The 16,826-nt window shown below is 43.9% G+C and overlaps 1 protein-coding gene across 1 annotated transcript; it reads right to left on the bottom strand.

Annotated features, from left to right (window-relative positions):
- Window positions 1-1,080: 1,080 nt before the first annotated feature.
- On the bottom strand, window positions 1,081-15,455 carry HAL (histidine ammonia-lyase). The gene is made up of 20 exons (XM_030003119.2): window positions 15,134-15,455; window positions 14,623-14,683; window positions 14,420-14,447; window positions 14,036-14,110; window positions 13,865-13,937; window positions 13,714-13,780; window positions 13,480-13,517; window positions 13,273-13,398; window positions 12,028-12,167; window positions 10,492-10,539; window positions 9,302-9,449; window positions 9,122-9,217; window positions 8,945-9,003; window positions 8,056-8,136; window positions 7,118-7,183; window positions 6,862-7,027; window positions 4,289-4,423; window positions 3,093-3,201; window positions 2,926-2,995; window positions 1,081-1,879 (listed from the first exon to the last, which is right to left on the bottom strand). Exons 1-20 carry the CDS (start codon window positions 15,378-15,380, stop codon window positions 1,730-1,732), a joined length of 1,983 nt encoding a protein of 660 aa, XP_029858979.1. The 5' UTR covers window positions 15,381-15,455; the 3' UTR covers window positions 1,081-1,729.
- Between the last annotated feature and the right edge of the window lie 1,371 nt (window positions 15,456-16,826).

Raw genomic sequence — 16,826 nt, 5'->3', positions numbered from 1 at the left:
ATGTGGTTATACTTCAGTGGTGCAGCTGGCTTAAGCGGTTCCTGACAGCCAGCTACATGGTCCTGCCATTGCACAGTTTGCAGTGCTGTTACCACCATGGCCGTGTAGGGAAGGCAGGAAGATTTTTTGTTAGCTTGTTTTTAATGTGGCTCATTTCAGTGATGACGTTCACTGTGCTGGCTCCTGCAGCGGCCGAGAGCAGGACGTAGGTAACAGCGCAGCAGGTAGGAACTTCTGTCCGCTTCGCTGCTGAAGGAACCGTAATGTTTACCCATAACATGAGGCTGAAGGCAAATGCTTGGCCCTACAGGATAAAAGCCTGGCTATTCATTCTCACACTCGATTTTAATTAAAACCTGATTTTACACAAAATGGAACAGCTTCAAGGGGAGACTGAGGTACACCTGCTAGAGAAAGCCTCAAGCTGAAAGAGTAGGGACTGACTTGGTGCATGAGGGAGAGACAGAGGCTGGAGACTGCAAAAAGGAGCTGAACTAGGAGCTCACACGCCATGGATGCGTACCCTAGTTGCCAGGTCTTCTGGCCAGGTTGGGTGTCTCCCTGCTAGCTTGCCAACAGGCACGAGTCCTCTCCTCGGGGCACATTTGACACGGCAGGTCTCAGACACTCAAGTGTAGCCCCACACTAGCACTGTGACTGCCCCTCGCAGCACAGCTAATAGCCCAGGAAGATTTCCAGCCCATGCTGAACCCCCCACAGCCGTGGCTGTCAGGCCGGTAGTGCCAAGGCTGGTGGTTGTTAACCAGCCTTAACATGTCAGACTTCACATCATGGTGCAGTGACAGGTCCTGACTCTTCCTTCGCAAAACAAAGCCTGTGCCAGAGGTCAGTGTTGTAACACCGAGCACGCTGCAACACAAGCCTCTCTGCGGGGACAGGCAGGTACCCGATGAGCCATGGGAGCGTAGATCTTGGTGTTACTGCTTCAGCACTGGTTCCTCCTCCTTCTCCCCCTTTCCAGGCCCCTGTTCCACCTGTCCTCCTTATTTCCAAATTAAGCTTTTGCTTTACATTTTCATCATCACACATGACAGGAAAATAGATTGCTACAGCCGCATGTGAAGCCTCAGTTTATTTATTGCAGGTGTGAGCCCATAGCTCTTGGAAAGCTGCATTAAGTGTAGTCCATCACCAGAATACAATATATTTGTTCTGGAGCAATGATCTCCATAGCACATTTTTATGCACACAGCTTTTCTGATTTGTGAAGCACCTGCTCCAAAGATGCTTTTGTTCTACAAGAACCTGTACCTCACATATGATCTGCAAAAGAGAGGAGAATTAAGTGTAAAGATAATTTTGCTTGTGGCAGAACAAAGGGGACCACACCAGTTACCCAAAGGAAAAAAAAAAACAAGTGAGAATGTCAAACCTAGGCTGTTTGGTATCATTGGCACAGATGAAGAGGAAACAAGTGAAGAGCTGACAAAACAAATCCAGGAGGCCCTGTATAAAACATCCACTGGTTTCAGCAGGAGTCTGAATGTTTTGTGTTCAGAAGCTCAGGTAATTGAGTCAAAACCACACTATCATGACAAAGCTGTCTTTCACACATGAAGAAATATTTCTCTACTATCTGTATGTGCTCCTGAGCTAGACGGTCAGGTCCTTTGGGTCACCTGGAGAAACCACATTGAGTTCGAGTAGAACGGCCACCCTCAGGCAAGGTCCTGGAAAGGATCTGCTCTCTGCCAGAGGACTGCAAGTCTTAAAGTTCATTCTGATGCCTGTGGTCATGACTAACACCTGTATTCATTTCCAGTGATCCCAGGGAGAAAGCTGTTGGTGAAATGGGTCTTGATTCAGGGATGTGTTCCCTCCTGTACTTTTCAATGTAAGGTTTAGCCACTTCCCACACCTGTGAAACAAGAAAGTGAAACAGCAGGGTCAGAGGCAAAACAAAAGGTCAGGTAAGACATCAACGCACCAGTTCAGGAAACCCTGTAGAAGAGTTACTGGGATGGAGGTGAGAATTACAGACCTCCGTAGATACGCTGTATGCAATCAGCAGAGCCAGAGAGGCAGCCAGTAAGGTTTAGGGAAGAGCATGTGGATGGAGTTGACAGGGGACAGGAAAAGATACAGCTCCAGGGGGACAAGGTGAAAGGATTCAAGGAGAAAACCTTGTCTTGTTACCAGGTTAATACTCTGTGTGCAATAGTTGGGAGAGGATCGCTGCCACTTGCTACAAAACCACTTGGTCATGAAGGGGACGGGGAAGCAAAACAGCTTCTGGCATGGTCAAAGAAGAAGGGAAGGGATGGTGGTTGGGGTTTAAGGCAGAAAAGGAAAATGTTCTACAGTCTCCTTTGTCTTTCCTCCTGTCAGAGCTGCAAGGCAAAAAAAAAAGGGGGGGGGGTTTCTTCTCCCATTTGCTCACTCTCCTCAGTTCTTCTGTTACTTACGTTTTACAAACAAATAAAATAGATAGATCCCATAGCTGTACAAACACTTGGCCCAGGTTAGCACATTTCACCACTGCTATTCCCTCATCCACATCCCCTTATTGCTTCCAGACCATGCCCAAGGGCTCAAGGCTGGGGAACGCTCACTGCCCCAGGAATGAGGATCACCATCTGGAGAGACTGTCCATTTCTCTGGACATCTGTGGGGTTATAGGACCCTGCCCTCAAATGATTCAAAGCTGGACCTATGTCTGGACCCTGCCAGATTTAATAATGTAAGCTATTTAGTGCACAGGGCAAGTCTAAGAACTGATTTCTAAATCCATCCCACTAAAACTAAGGAAAACCAAATCTCAGAAAATCTGGTGGGTTCGCCCCAGGCAGAGGAGTGCTTTCAGCGAGGCCATCCGGTGAACGCGTGGAGGGCTATTTCCAAAGCAGAGCTGCAGCGTGCTCCTCAGGACGGTCCTACTGCCCGTGCCGAAAAGTCAACGCTCACCTTCTGCTCCACGAGCAGCCTGTGAGCTGCTTCGATGTCTGGGGCCATGAAGCGATCCTTCATCCAAGGCCTGTAGCGAGACACGTTGCGAACATTGGCCAAACATTAACCACCGTCGCCGGCCTCCAGACGGGTAACCTCTGGGGGAGGCATTTATCTGATGTTACCTCACAACGGAGCGCACAAGGTCGTAGACCTTCTCCAATGGCGTTGTCGTTCTCAGAGGGCGTAGGAATTCAATGCCTTGGCAGGCTGCGAGCAGCTCAATAGCCAGAACTAGGAAATCAGAACAGCGAAAGGGATTTTCAGCAGGTACAGCTCCAGGTGAGGTTTCCCTTATAAAGCCATCCCTGGCCTTTGTTCTGGCTTATACGATATTGTTTCAGGCAACGTGAAAAGACCAGTGGATTCACACACCCCAGAGAGGCAGCCCAGCAGCTGGATCGATCGTTTTATGGATGGTGCTGGGGCTAGTATCCAGCATTTTAGCAAGCAGATTTTGGGTGCTCTGCCATACAGGCCTTTCAGTGTGCCAGAACTCCTGGTCACCACAGTCTTAAATCCATAGGAATCCCTTCCAGGGTATCTGGAATACTCAAATTAATGGCCCTCATAAATCAGAAAACCTCTTTAGGACTGAGAAGAAAGGGGCCTGAACTATAAAAGAAAGTTCTGCCTATGAAGCTTGCAAGAGCCCATGTGAAAGCACCAGTAAAATTACAGAGCTCTAGAGGAGAATATTCTGTCTGGAGAAGTGTGCGCTGTATCTGCCCACCTCACACCTGATCATTATTGGCATTAGTTGCTCATTTTCACGAGCCAATTCACCCAAGGAACTGAGTGAAACAACTGGGTCTAGGACACGCTGTTTCTCAGCACGCTGTTGAAACACATGGTTTCTCAAACTTAGTTCTATAGAAATACATTTTTTTATGTGCAGAGAAATAAGTCTTCAGAGCACTCATATGTATAAACTTAAGTGGGCAAGTGAGTTCAGTATTTGTGTGCTGTGTATTGCTCTGCTCTCCCACTAACAGCTGACATCTGTATCTAAGCACACCATCTGCCAAATAAATAAATAAATAAAAAGCAAGAGAGCAATCTGTCCTCGTAAGCAAGAGAGGAAAGTTTTGCTGAGTGTCCTGAGTAGCTTTTCACAAGAAACAGTGCTAGATTTACCTCATTTTCTGTTAGAAAGATCCAAATGCTTGTAAAAGTATGCATTTAATATAGTATTTTTTAGATAGTTCTTTCAGATGCATTAACTCCTTTTTTCTTAAAATAGATCTAAAAAGAATGCCACTAATGTCTTCACCTAGTTGCATACATAAGGTCTGTCTGGAAATCAGCATTTTAATTTTACCTTGTTCCACATGTTCAATAACTCTCAAAGCTTTTCTTGCAGCCCATCCTCCCATGGACACATGATCCTCCGTAGCAGCACTGGTTGAGAGAGAATCCACAGAAGAGGGGTGGCACAAGGCTTTGTTCTCAGAAACTGCAAAAATGAATGTAGGACAGAATGGGCATGAGACAGCAGAAGTAATGGCTAACCTGGAGCAAAGAGCCCGTCCACCACCTCAGGTCCAACTATTGCTCCTCTTTTGAGAACGCTTCGATGTTTTACCTGGACTGAGTAATTTGTAATAAACACCTTGAAAACTACCATTGCCTCTGAAAACAGTAACCAATATCAGTCTTTAGATGCAAATATTAACCAAATATAGAAAGACTGCTCACTCCTCCCTCATCTCTGGGGTTGAATTGCTCTGGCTCAAAGGCCCAATGGAAACTGAAGAAAAAGAGTGGACAACATAATTGAAATACAAGCCTGGTCTTGCCTGTTACTTCAAGACAACTCTTTGTAAAAAGCATTGGTTCCCTCTGTTTTCAGTCACAGATACTGCCCCTACCCTGGTTTCAAGAAGAGAGCTAGAGATCAGCATCTTGTCTCTTCTCATCGGAGCTGAGGCACTTGCAGAACTTGCTCCATGATGCTGTGGGAGCATGGCACAAACCCTCTCCCACACTCCTTGCCTCGCTACAAGGCTGGTCATGTCCCTGCTCTGGGCGCACACACCCCTGAGGGTGGGAGCACTCTGGCTTTGAAAGCTGGGTGCGAGACCTGGAGTAAGTCTCTCAAGCTGCACCCAAAAGCAAGGGGAATTTGGCTGCCGGAAGGGTTGTAGGCACCATCTGATGACAATTTGAGATTGCGAATTGCTCTTTAGAAGAGAAGAAACCAAGCCTGCATTCACAGTGCTCTGGCTGCACGCAGACCTTCTCTTTCTAAAGCCCCGCAGGACGCTGCATAACATCCTCACCAAATTAGGGGCTTCAGAAAAGCAACAAGAGCAACAGAGAGGTGGTGACACCAATTGCAAATAGGCTGGAGTGACACAGTCCAGGGCCAGAGCCCAGCTGGCACATTCAGGCAGGCAACAGCAGGTCCCAGAGAGGCTGCATGTGGCTCCTGCAAACAGTTGGGTCTGGCAGGCACAGTCCTACCAGAGAGGAAGGGAGAGACACATCCAGAGGCATTGCAAAACATCTGCAAATTTTTTGCAGCTTGATCTATTAACCCTAGGAGTGAACAACATTAGCTGGTACACAAACACCTTCGAAACTGGCAGAGCAACTTTAAAAACATTAGTAATACCTTGTTTAAAAACAACAACAAAAAAGAGAGCTCAAACTTCACTTTTAGATAAATTCCTGGCTATTTTGTCCAGGGGAAGATGGTTTTAACCCATGGATTCCTGCTGTCAGTGCAGCAATGAGTTAGGAGGCAGGGCTGTCATTTTCATTCCCTGCAGCAGAGACCACGAACACCCCAGAATCTCTTGCTCCAGATTGCGGAACTGAGCTGCAAAACCTGAAGCCAAGCAACAGCTAAGGCCTAGAGGCATCCTAAACTCTGCCCAGCCAAAAGGAAAAGTTTCCAGCCTTCGAACATGAGGACAAACACTTCAGCTCCTTTTCCAGCCCCAATTCCCAAAATGGCCTCTAGGCAAGGTTCCTTTATTATATCAATTTAGTTCATTGACTTTTTTTTTTTCTGCAGGATGTTTATCTACACATTTACCCAACATCCTCTGTTCCTTTGTCTGTTTGCATCTCTTATAATTTACTCTCTACTCATAGCATGTTTATCTTTATATTGGCTCATGCTTTCCTGAACCTATGAACTGTAATATCCCAGGGGCCAGCAGGCTTCTTCTTGCCTTAGTCATGAGTACTAGAGGAAAAATGTATAATGCTTATTTTCAGTGTGCTCCTCCGATAACCAGCCCCAGGAACACCAGTCTCCCGAGGACTGTGGAGTCTGATATTGATGTACAGACCTGCCCATCAAATGGAGACACCAAGTACTGAGGGTATCAGGCTCAGCTTTGAGACAAGTGCTGTCCCTGTGCTAGTGAGAAGTAAGGAATAGAGGTATCCCTTGCATACAGACCATAACTATTCAAGCAGAGGTTCTAGGTTCAGCAGAGTGGCTCAGACAGATGTATGTTTGTTGCCTGCAGTGTTTGCTGTTAATTACAGCCCTGTCTGAGCTGATTTACAGGCTCCCGGGTACAGAGCTGTCACTGATTTCAACCACAGCTCTTGTGTTGGTGACTCTAAATCGGAGCGCTCCCTGCCAATCCCATAAAGATGCAAGCAGGCAAGCATTCCCACCAAAGTCCACCTAAGGGTTTGCATGCTCAGAATGCTAAACATGCCCATGGATCAGTGCAGAATAAAGAATGCCGAGCTGAAACAACTGCAGCTGGGCTCAACACTCAAACTTTGCACCCAGACAGCACAAAGCACATGGAGAAGAGATGGAAAACAAGAGTGAGATCCCTTTGTATCTACTACCAAATTACAACTACCTTGATATAAATTGGTCTTTCTAGCTTGCTCTCTTGATGATATTGCTCAAGCACTCACCCAGGGCAGCTGCCGTACAGTGTGCAATCATGAAGCCAGAGTTCAGACCTCCTTCCGTGACTAAAAATGCAGGCAGTTCGCTGAGCGAGGGGTTGCAGAGCCTCTCAATTCTTCTTTCACTTATTGCAGCAAGTTCGTGCACCCCAATTGCCAAATAGTCTAGAGCCTATAAAAGAAGATCTCATTAACCCAGATGACAGAAACAAACAAAACAGAAACTACAAGGTTTTTTTTCTTTCTCCAAATGCTTAATTACCTTTGCAGGATATTCACCATGAAAATTTCCTCCAGAAATGGTCTCTGCTCTTTCAGCAAACACCATCTTTAAGGAGAAGTTAGGGAGCCAACGTGAGTGAAATATGTGTCAGATATCTGTTAGTAATCAGAATATCTTAACTGAAGGAATGTTTGCGCTAATAGGCTTTTATTTGCAAGCACATTATATTACATCCGCATGTTCACTTTTCAGAAAATGAAGACCCAATCTCAGTTCTCCCATTTTTTCAAATAGGCTACATAAAATGAGGTCTTTGATCAGGGGCAGGGAGGGGTGCAAAGAAACACATGTGTTCAGATCCTAGCATAGTTTCTCAGTTCCTTGGTAGATTCTCTCCATGGCAGATACAATTTTAGACAGGCTACAAGCTGTAACACTTATCAGCTATGGATGCGGTGTCGTGTATAGCATCATTATACTGCTGAGGGGAATCCAGGCTTGCTCAGCACCAGTGCAAGAACTGTGCCCAGAGTTTACCAGGCTGAGCCATGAGGAGGTTTACCGGCCACACGCATTTTGGCTGCCTTCCCTGACTGAGTGCAAATCTTGCTCTATAGTGCAGGTTTCACTCATGCTGCACCAACAGATGTGTCATACAAGCCACCATCCGCCTATGTCCATTTGGTTGCCAGGTCCCATCTATCCACATATTCAATATAAGTGTATAGATTCTCATCTAGGAAACATTTAACATGCACTAAACTGCATGCACACGTGGTTTCCTTGCCCCAACACACACTTGCATGCACCAGTGCCGACGCGGAGAAAGGAAGAGAGGTTGCTGTTGCAACCAATGGTAGTTATTGACTGAAGCCAGCTACGACTTTTTTGCCTCCTATGCAAATAATTGTATAGAAGAAAAGGATAAAAAAGGCCAAGCAACATTTTCCATAGAAATAAAGTCGTCAAAAAGATACAGGGTTGTCCGTGGCACTATTGATTTCAGTTGTCATGATGTCCTTCACAAAAGCAATTGTATCATTTACAACTCCGTGGACCTAGAACAAAAGACATTAGCACCTGAGCTTAGTATCTACACTTAGTTCATCTTCAGGTTGCTAACCAAGCTGCAGGCACCCTCTTTCCCATCATCCCAGTCTCTACATCCACACATGAAGATGGTCTTGTATTTGCTCTTAAAATCAGGAGCATCACTGTGGGACACTACACATCCTAGACACCTGAAAGACTCTATTTACTATTATTATGACAGCATTGCTAATAGGGTAATCCAAATATGTTATTCTTTACTTGTTTGGGTTGGTTTACCCTAAATGGAAGATAAGATACTTTTTCAGAGGCCAAAGTGTTATTAGGAGAGACGTAACCTTACAAAGCCCCCATAGAAAACAAAAACTCTCATTAATTAACTTTCATTAATTCCACTGATTTAATAGCTTTGCTCATGTTAAAACTGACAGGGTTGAGTTCTTCCAGTACGTTAGAGATACTATAGGTTGAGGAACAACCTATCACTCTGGCTGCTTCCAGAAACACCTTTCCCCAGTTCATGGTCTTAGCATCAATGCAGAATAAATGCCCTAAAAAGCCTGCAAGAGTAGAAACCAGCACCTTCCTCTGCTTCCAACACTTGGCCGCTTTCAGATCTGAACACAGCTTTGCTAGATGCTGCCTGATGGGTGCGTGCATAGGATCAATTCATATTAACTTTGAAGTGAGGGAGAAGCAAAATAAAACCACTTCCTCTAATGGAGTCAGACAATGCACAGTTGACAGTATTTTTGGTGGGGGAACTTCACCATCATTTATCTAGTGCTATGAAAGGAAATAAAAGTCAGTTTTTACCTGAGGGCAGCAGCGCATCGTGTACGCGTCCTGAACTCGGTCACAGAATCTATGGCTCTCTAGAAGGAACAAGGGAGGAAAAAACTAAATATTCCTCACACAAAAGCATATGGGCTACTGCCTAAAGATCCAGCTAGACCTGTGTAACCTGAAAGGGTGAAGGTTAAGATTGTTCACCTGCTATTTCTGATGGATGATGGTCAGAATCTAGAAGGGACCTGAATCGAAACGCTACTTCAGCCTGCCCTCGATGTGGGCGAACTGCGTGGATATCTAATAAAACAAGTTAGACTGTTAGGTTTTGTTTCTCTTGTCAACAGCTGTTAAGCAAACAGACAGGAAAGGCCCAGTACGCACCAGTGTCAAAGGCCCTTGTTGTACCCTTCAAGACTTCAAGTGTAAGGGCAGCTATTATGTCAGCTTGTCTAGCAATAGCACCAGCTCTTTCAACTGCTTCGCATCCCAGCGAGGTGATCATTTGTGTCCCATTGATGAGAGCCAGACCCTTCAAAGAGAGAGCAGATGTTAAGCAAATTCATTGCAGCTATTCCACAGACTGTGGTAATTCCCCATCTCTGTGATAATTCTCCTTCTCATATGAATGAGTTAAAAGACCTTTGCTCAGCTTCCTGGATCATCCTGAAATCATAAAATACACAGCTGGACTGGGCATCTTTGCTACATAAATTGTCAATGGTCATGACCCTACTAACTCAGCTCCAGTAGTTCCAAGCAAGAGGTTTATTTCATGTTATTTCAAGCTTAAGCAAGAAAAGTACAGGAAATCTGTATTCTTTTCCAGTTCTGGGGAAATGGAATGCTATTTTTATTAATTTCTTAAGTTATTAGTTAAACCAAAGAAGTTATGAGCATGAGGAGTGCGAAAACCAATCATAATAAGGAAGTGGAGAATTAAAACAGCATTAGAAGTTATAACTGCTTTAAAAGATTTGTTGAGTTCAGTTAGAACTAGCTTCAGTTTTGTTCTAAATAAACATGAGACCCATGGGAACCTTCCATTTGCGTTTAGGAGACACTGGATTTGGCTTCTTGCTCCTGGTGCTGTTTTGCAGCTACTGAGGCCCCTTACCAGAGCGCTCCACAGCCCTCCAATCTGTTGTGTTCCCACATAAAATTTAATACTTGGAGTGAGATTCATCTCACCTAGTTTTAATGATCTCGGAGTCAGATACCTGGCTCAAGTCAGTCATCTGAGCTCCTGTTATGGTCAAAGGGCAGACAGGTAGCTTGAGAGGGCTTCTTAGACAGCTGCTTCAGGATGATGTAGTGTGTTTTCTGAAGATGCCCATCTCTTTCCACCGACCACAGGGCCAATCTACACATCAAGCTTGGGTCTGACATCTCAAGTCAAGCAGGGTGACACTAGGAGAGGTGGATCCCACTCCTGATAATACTTCATTAATATCATTCTGAAGCTTGGTTTAAAATGACTGTTAATTCATTTCAGGCTGAAATTATTAAGTATAAAGCAACTAGTGATTGACTATGATTGTTTTTCATCAGCTGGCATCATTATACTTTATTACCTCTTTTGGTTTCAAGGTAATTGGTCTCAGACCATGGGCTTCCAGGACCTGTGAAGGTGTTTAATGACAAGGTAATTAATGAAAAATGTTTTTTAGTAATTCAGCCACCAAAACTTTTAAATCATGAATGTTTCCATAAATAAAAATATTAACAAATTCCTTAAGTGAAGGGAGAAAAAAAGGCTTTATATCACAAACATTTAAAATATTTTTTTCTGCTGGGCTAAATAAAAGACAGCATTTTGGGGCTTCCAAGCTAGCACCTCATTTCCCAGTGCCAGTAAAAGAAGGTAGTAGGAACGCTGAAGGGAGATACTGTCACAGCCCATTAACATCTACCATGTATTAGCTGATGGGAGAGAGTAATGGGAGAGAGTAATAGGAGAGAAGGCTGGAAACATCTTGGGAATGTAGTTCGGCCTATGCCCTGCCTCATAGCACGTTTGGCTTGCATAAACTATTCCTTCTTCATAAATGATTCCCTAACCCTTTCTACAGAAAATCTCTAATGACAGGAAGAGTCCTACTCAGTTTATTCTATACATGTCTATTCCATAGGGCAATCGCTCTCGTGGGAAATGGGGGAAAGGTGTAACTTTGATTCTGATTAGAGTCCTCTCAACCTTTCTAACTGAAGAGGTAACACATCTCAGAGTGTACAAAGGTAACTTCTGGTCCCAAAGGTCCACAACACCCTGGCCTGCTTCTTCCCTACTCTCCCTGTGTAGTTCTCAGTATTTCTCCAACCTACAGCGATGGTACAGCTATCAATCCATGAATAAATTTGGTGTTCAAATATTCATGGACAGAAGTGATAGGTGTAGCAGAACAAACTACCATGAAAGACTCCAGAGGGGCCAGACTTGGAGATATTCAACACTAGATCAATCTGCTGATGTGTTATTGACAGAATAACAGTTAATTAAAAATTAATTCCATCGTAAAGCTTCCATCTTGTAAAGGAAGATGCTATAAAGGTTCCCTGTAACCCTAGTTAATCTATCAAAAATGAAATGTCTAAACCTGTGTATTCACTTAAAGCCATTATAAAATCAGTAGAAATTTTACTGATAAGTTTCTGCCTCCAATAAATCTCCAGTCACTCTCAGTGCCTGAAGTTTTGAATTTGAGAGGTAATCTTGGGTTTGTTGGAACAGTGTTGATGTTTATGGAGCTGAAGATGTAGAAACAGTTCTTTCAAGGCTGATATCACATCCTGTCCCTCTCTCCAGGTCCTAACTGATGTCACTGCAGTGTCTTGTATTGCTATACTACGGCATGGTATTTCTTTAAGGACTTAATAACGTGCTGTATATTCTATCTGCTCCAGTGACAGATGAGTCAGTTATTCCATTCTCATGGACCCACCTTCCTCAAGGTAGAGGCAACCTAGTCCCAGTTCAAACTGGTACAAAAAAACCAAAGGCTTTTACCTGTTCCTAATCTGAGCAAAAGCTCGCTCTCTCTCAAAGTGACAGGCAATTTGGCAAATGAGCCAGCAAGCAGGAAAAAAGCAATGAGCTGCACGAGTCTTACATATTTAGCATCAGCCCAGCCACTCTTTGGGGACCACATCTTTCCCTCTCCAATTAATCCCAGAGCAAGATGAGAGAGGGGGGCCAAGTCTCCACTGGCTCCAACTGTCCCTTTCTCAGGGATATAAGGAAGGCAGGATGCTAGAAAGAAAACAAAAACAACTCCTGTTAGAGCTTCCCCTCGATACACTCCTTGGAAAACAGAGAAGCCAGCACATCAGTGTGGTCACGGTGTGGTAACATCTTGCAATCGTGGTCAATGGCACCAACAGGACTACTCTCATTGCAGACTAGGATTTGCCCCTGCTTGAAGGCTAGCTGCAGTTTGTAAAGAAATCAATTCTCTTCTGCATTTAGTTCTGCATTTGGTTTTGGAGTGGGGGGACCACAGCCCAGAGTGATTGCATCTGCAGCCAGGCAGGTAAAACATCATTTCTCAACTCTTCATCACAGGATGACCACCTGGTGCGGACAAAGCTACCTCTTCATTCCTCACTCCACTAAACATCAGGTAACTCCTACAAGCCATCTTTAAGCCCTCTTCCCCCTACCCCAGCCCTCTGAGCACTGAACATGTAGAAATGAAGAAACGGAGCCCACGGAAATGTGGAAAAAGCAGGGAAGGGAACAGTCTGTTTCTTTTCTTTCACAGAGTTAAACACTGAATTGCAGCTCCTTCACCTGCTGTGGGAGGAGGAGGAGGAGGAGGAGAGAGCAACAGAGAGCAACACAGCACAGAGAAAAAAACAAACACAAAACTAGGTGCTGCTCAAAGGGGTCTGTTCGACAAACACCAATACATACAGTTTTCTACGTGGTAACAGCCCCACCCAAAAATCCTGGCATCCCAAAAAATGGTGGCACATGCGACAGGACAAAAGTTAGAGACTTGAGCCTTTATAGAAGAGCTTGCCCAGAGTCAGAGTCATGCTCTCAGTCAAGCTTAGTCTTGAATTACTTGACGTCTTAGAGGTTCATTTCCCAAACTTCTGCCTGTTGCATCCCTTTCTCTCAGCCTTTTGTGTCACTTCGGCTCACATCCCATGTTCTTCAGCAGAGGAACGGTCTCTAGCCATGACCTTCTACAGGACTGGTCACAGCCAAGCTTTGGTTCTGGTCTCTAACAACTACCAAGTCAAAAGACCAACATCCATAGCTTGATCCATTGAGCTACACCCTTTAATGAAAGAGTTAAAAGAAGAAAAAAAAAGGGGGAAAGGGGGATTTTCTTTAAATATCTTTTTACCATTAAATGCTTCAATAACTTGCTGGAGCGTTTCTAGGGATATTCCACTGTATCCTTTTGCTAGGACATTGATCCTCAGCGCCAACAGCATGCGAGATCTCTCTGGGCTCAAAGGTTTCCCCACACCTGAAACAGTAACCCTCTTGGTTACTAACCCACTACCAACAGCAGCAGAAAAGGGAAAAACACTAAGTGATTTCTTATTACCTGCAGAATGCGAACGAACCAAGTTCACTTGAAGCTCCCTGTGGAAAAAAAAAAAAATAAAAAAAATGTAAAAACCCAAATAAGTCTTGTCAGGTTTTATTTTGCACAAAGCAAAGGGAAATACTGAAGCAGTCCTCTCACCTAACCACAGAGTATACACGTACAGGGTCAAACTGCTCCCTCATCTCCCTTTCCTGAAAAGAAAGGATGGAGAAAGCCGCACACACCATTTACCTCAGCTTATTGTTTGGGATGACAGTCCTGGCAAACTTCCCAAACCCCGTGGTGATTCCATAAACAACTGCAAGAAACGTACACTGCTGGTTAAGGAGGGAACCTGATGAAGTTTTCTAAACACTTAATAATTAGAGGTAAAAATATTTACCTGTCTGTTCCTTTACAATCCTTTCAATCACTTCTCGTGATTGTTTGACTCTAGCTTCAGCTTCAGGTGTGAGCTAAAACAGTTTAAATGTAAGTTTATCTATCATTATTTAAGTTTAATTGTAAAAAGATAAACAAGTAATTTTTCGCTGCATTTGTTCAGTATCTTTACCTTTATCTTGTAGAGCCCCTTTCCTAAATTGACCAAGTCCTCTGTTGTTAAGCTGTTGCCATCTAAAAAAATATACTACACCAAAGAAGCACCTTTTAGTTTGAGATACGTATAAAGTTGCTTAATAATCACAATAAAAGAAAAAAACAGAGTCCAAACTCAGCAATGACAGGAAGCTCACTCACACTTATTTGTAAGATAGGAACTCGTTAACAAAAACATAATAAGCACATTTTTAGATAATAAGCACAATAATTTAGATTCCTAGTCCCAGCCAATCTAACAGCCCCTGCTCTTGTGAATGCTGCAGGGGCTGAACTCTCAGCATGCGCTGGTAAATAGCAGGATTTGTTACGAAGTTGTAAAATCATTGGCAATTCGTACCTGTTCTGGTTCTCGGTATTTGCTGTATCTGAAAGTTTTGTAAAGGAAAATGAAGGGCAGACAGAATTTCACAGGCAGTGACCATTCGATTACAGCTGGCAATGTGTTTTAAGAATGAAGGAACACTAAAAATCCAGGGAAATCTAGGGAATTATAAATCTGGAATTATAAAAAAAGTTCACATAATGCTCAAACAAGGATACAAATGAACTCCTTCTGGCTGAGATGGTATGAAATCTGGAGACATTATATCTCCTTCTATAACTAGAAGAAATATGCAAATAAACATGAAGAGGATTAAATTGTATTCTTCTTATAAATGAACTTGTTATTCATTGCAATACACACCAGTAAGAATTCCAATTTGCAGTTAGCAGCCCCAAATCTATTTGTATGCTTCTAGGAAAATAACAAGGGACTATGTAGTTTATTTAAGGTACTCTAAAGGCAAAAGAGCTGCGCAACCCTCGGACATATGCTCCATATCCCATACAATCATATAGCATATATGATATCATATACAAATGATGTATATAGAATCCTGTAGCTTCTATACCTATAGTTCTATACTTAAAAACACGGTGCATTTTGATATTTTCCCATAAAAATCGTAGAGGCTCTCTCAGACGCAATTTTAGATAAACTAAAGGACAGTTTGCTGACTCAGATGCCAACATGGTCACTCTGCGATGCATTGCTTAAGGTTTTGCTTACCAACTTCAACAAATTCATTGTCCTCTAGAGCATCCTCCACTGCATCATCAAGATCCAGCAAGCCAAGTCCCTTGCACCTTCGAATGTAAAATTTTACTTCTTCCACCGAGGCAAATCCCCCGTTGTCAGGTTTGTTCTTCATGTACCGTCTCACAGCTTCCTTTCCTAGCCACCCAATTGTGTTTGTGGAGTTTAGGCACGGCACTGCCAGCCATTCTCCTCGGACGTGCACCGTGTATCTCGGCATGCTTTCTCTCCAAAGTTGTCCCTTGACCGAGAAGGGCTGCAGCGTGCAGCAACCTTACATTTACCGCACGACAGCCTGAAAAGCAGCGGAGTCCAGTGTTGCAATCAGATAGAGGCAAAAAGCCACCCCCAAAATCCCCACCTTTGTAAATAAGCGAGATCAATGTATCCAGCTGCCTTCAGCCAATCAAACCAAACCCAGGGAGCACACCCTTTTTATGGAAAGGCAAACCACCCGCCCCCCCCCCATTACCACAGAAATTTTTTTCTAAAGATTACATCAGGAATATAGAAATGAAAATCTACGAGCTAGATTATGTAGCAAGAATAGATAAACCAAATCAGAATAAGCTGGAATGCAACTGTTCTAAAAACTTCAGGGTTTAACAAAAGTTAACGGAGTTGTCACCTGGCAGTAGATGACACTAATGAAAACCTCCATGAGGGAGAGGGCTGGAAGACAGTCACCCCGTTACAGGTGGGTCACGGCTGCTAGGATTGCAAGGAGACCGGATTATACCCACACATCTCCATCTAGAGCAGGATGAGAGCAGACAGCGTAGGAAGCAAGCCTGCTTTGCTCCGTCCAAGCTGAAGTTAGCAAATGTAGTTTTGTATCCCAGGGGAGGAGAAGATCAACGAGTTTCCCTCTGTTACACGTTCACTTATGCTCTGGAAGATGTTGCTAGAACACATAGCACAAATATGGGGCCATACCTGCCACTACCGGGACTGGTGCTGCTATACCACGCCTCTTTTGCAGGCAGATGCATGGCAGAAAAGAGGTGGAGAAATACCTCTTAAGATGGCCAAAATAGCATTTAGCAATTACCATGTCCACACAGAAACTGAAAATACCTTTGTTTTCAGAGACAAAACAACACTCATAGCCCATGCTACCCACAACAGAGTTCTCCGACAAAGGGACTACTATAAAGTGCACTTACCTGGGGTGAATTATTGTAGGGAATTTTAACTTGAGACCCACCGGCAGGAGTCTATGTGGGAGACATTGCCCCAGCAGAGCAGGACAACGCGAGCGAAAGCCACACCGGCCACTATTTTTTTTTCCTAGCTCTGACAGCAAGAAACCAGGATTAGCTGGCAGCATGAACTCCAACTGCCGAATCACCATATATGATATATGGGCTTTTATGACAAAATGTTACCCCAAAACTAGCAACATAAACCATTTCTAACACAAAGAACGGGAGTTTGCATTGTGATCTGACACCTTGACCCAGAACCTGTGAACACCAGATACCCCCTACCAGAGCCTTGCCCGAGAGAATCCCCGTTCATTCCGGTGATGCTGTAGCAGAAGCCTAATTAGATTCTGGGAGTGAATGAAAGGAACCAGGTACATTTCTAATCTGAAATCTAGAAAAATTCTTTTCAGTGAGTTTTCTAGCAGAAGTTCTCACTCGTTCAGAGGAGTAGCAAGAAG

The sequence above is a fragment of the Aquila chrysaetos genome, chromosome 26, assembly GCF_900496995.4.
Source record: "Aquila chrysaetos chrysaetos chromosome 26, bAquChr1.4, whole genome shotgun sequence".
Taxonomy (NCBI): domain Eukaryota; kingdom Metazoa; phylum Chordata; class Aves; order Accipitriformes; family Accipitridae; genus Aquila; species Aquila chrysaetos.
Note: the sequence above shows the minus strand (reverse complement) of the source record. Positions and strands in the feature narration are given on the sequence as shown.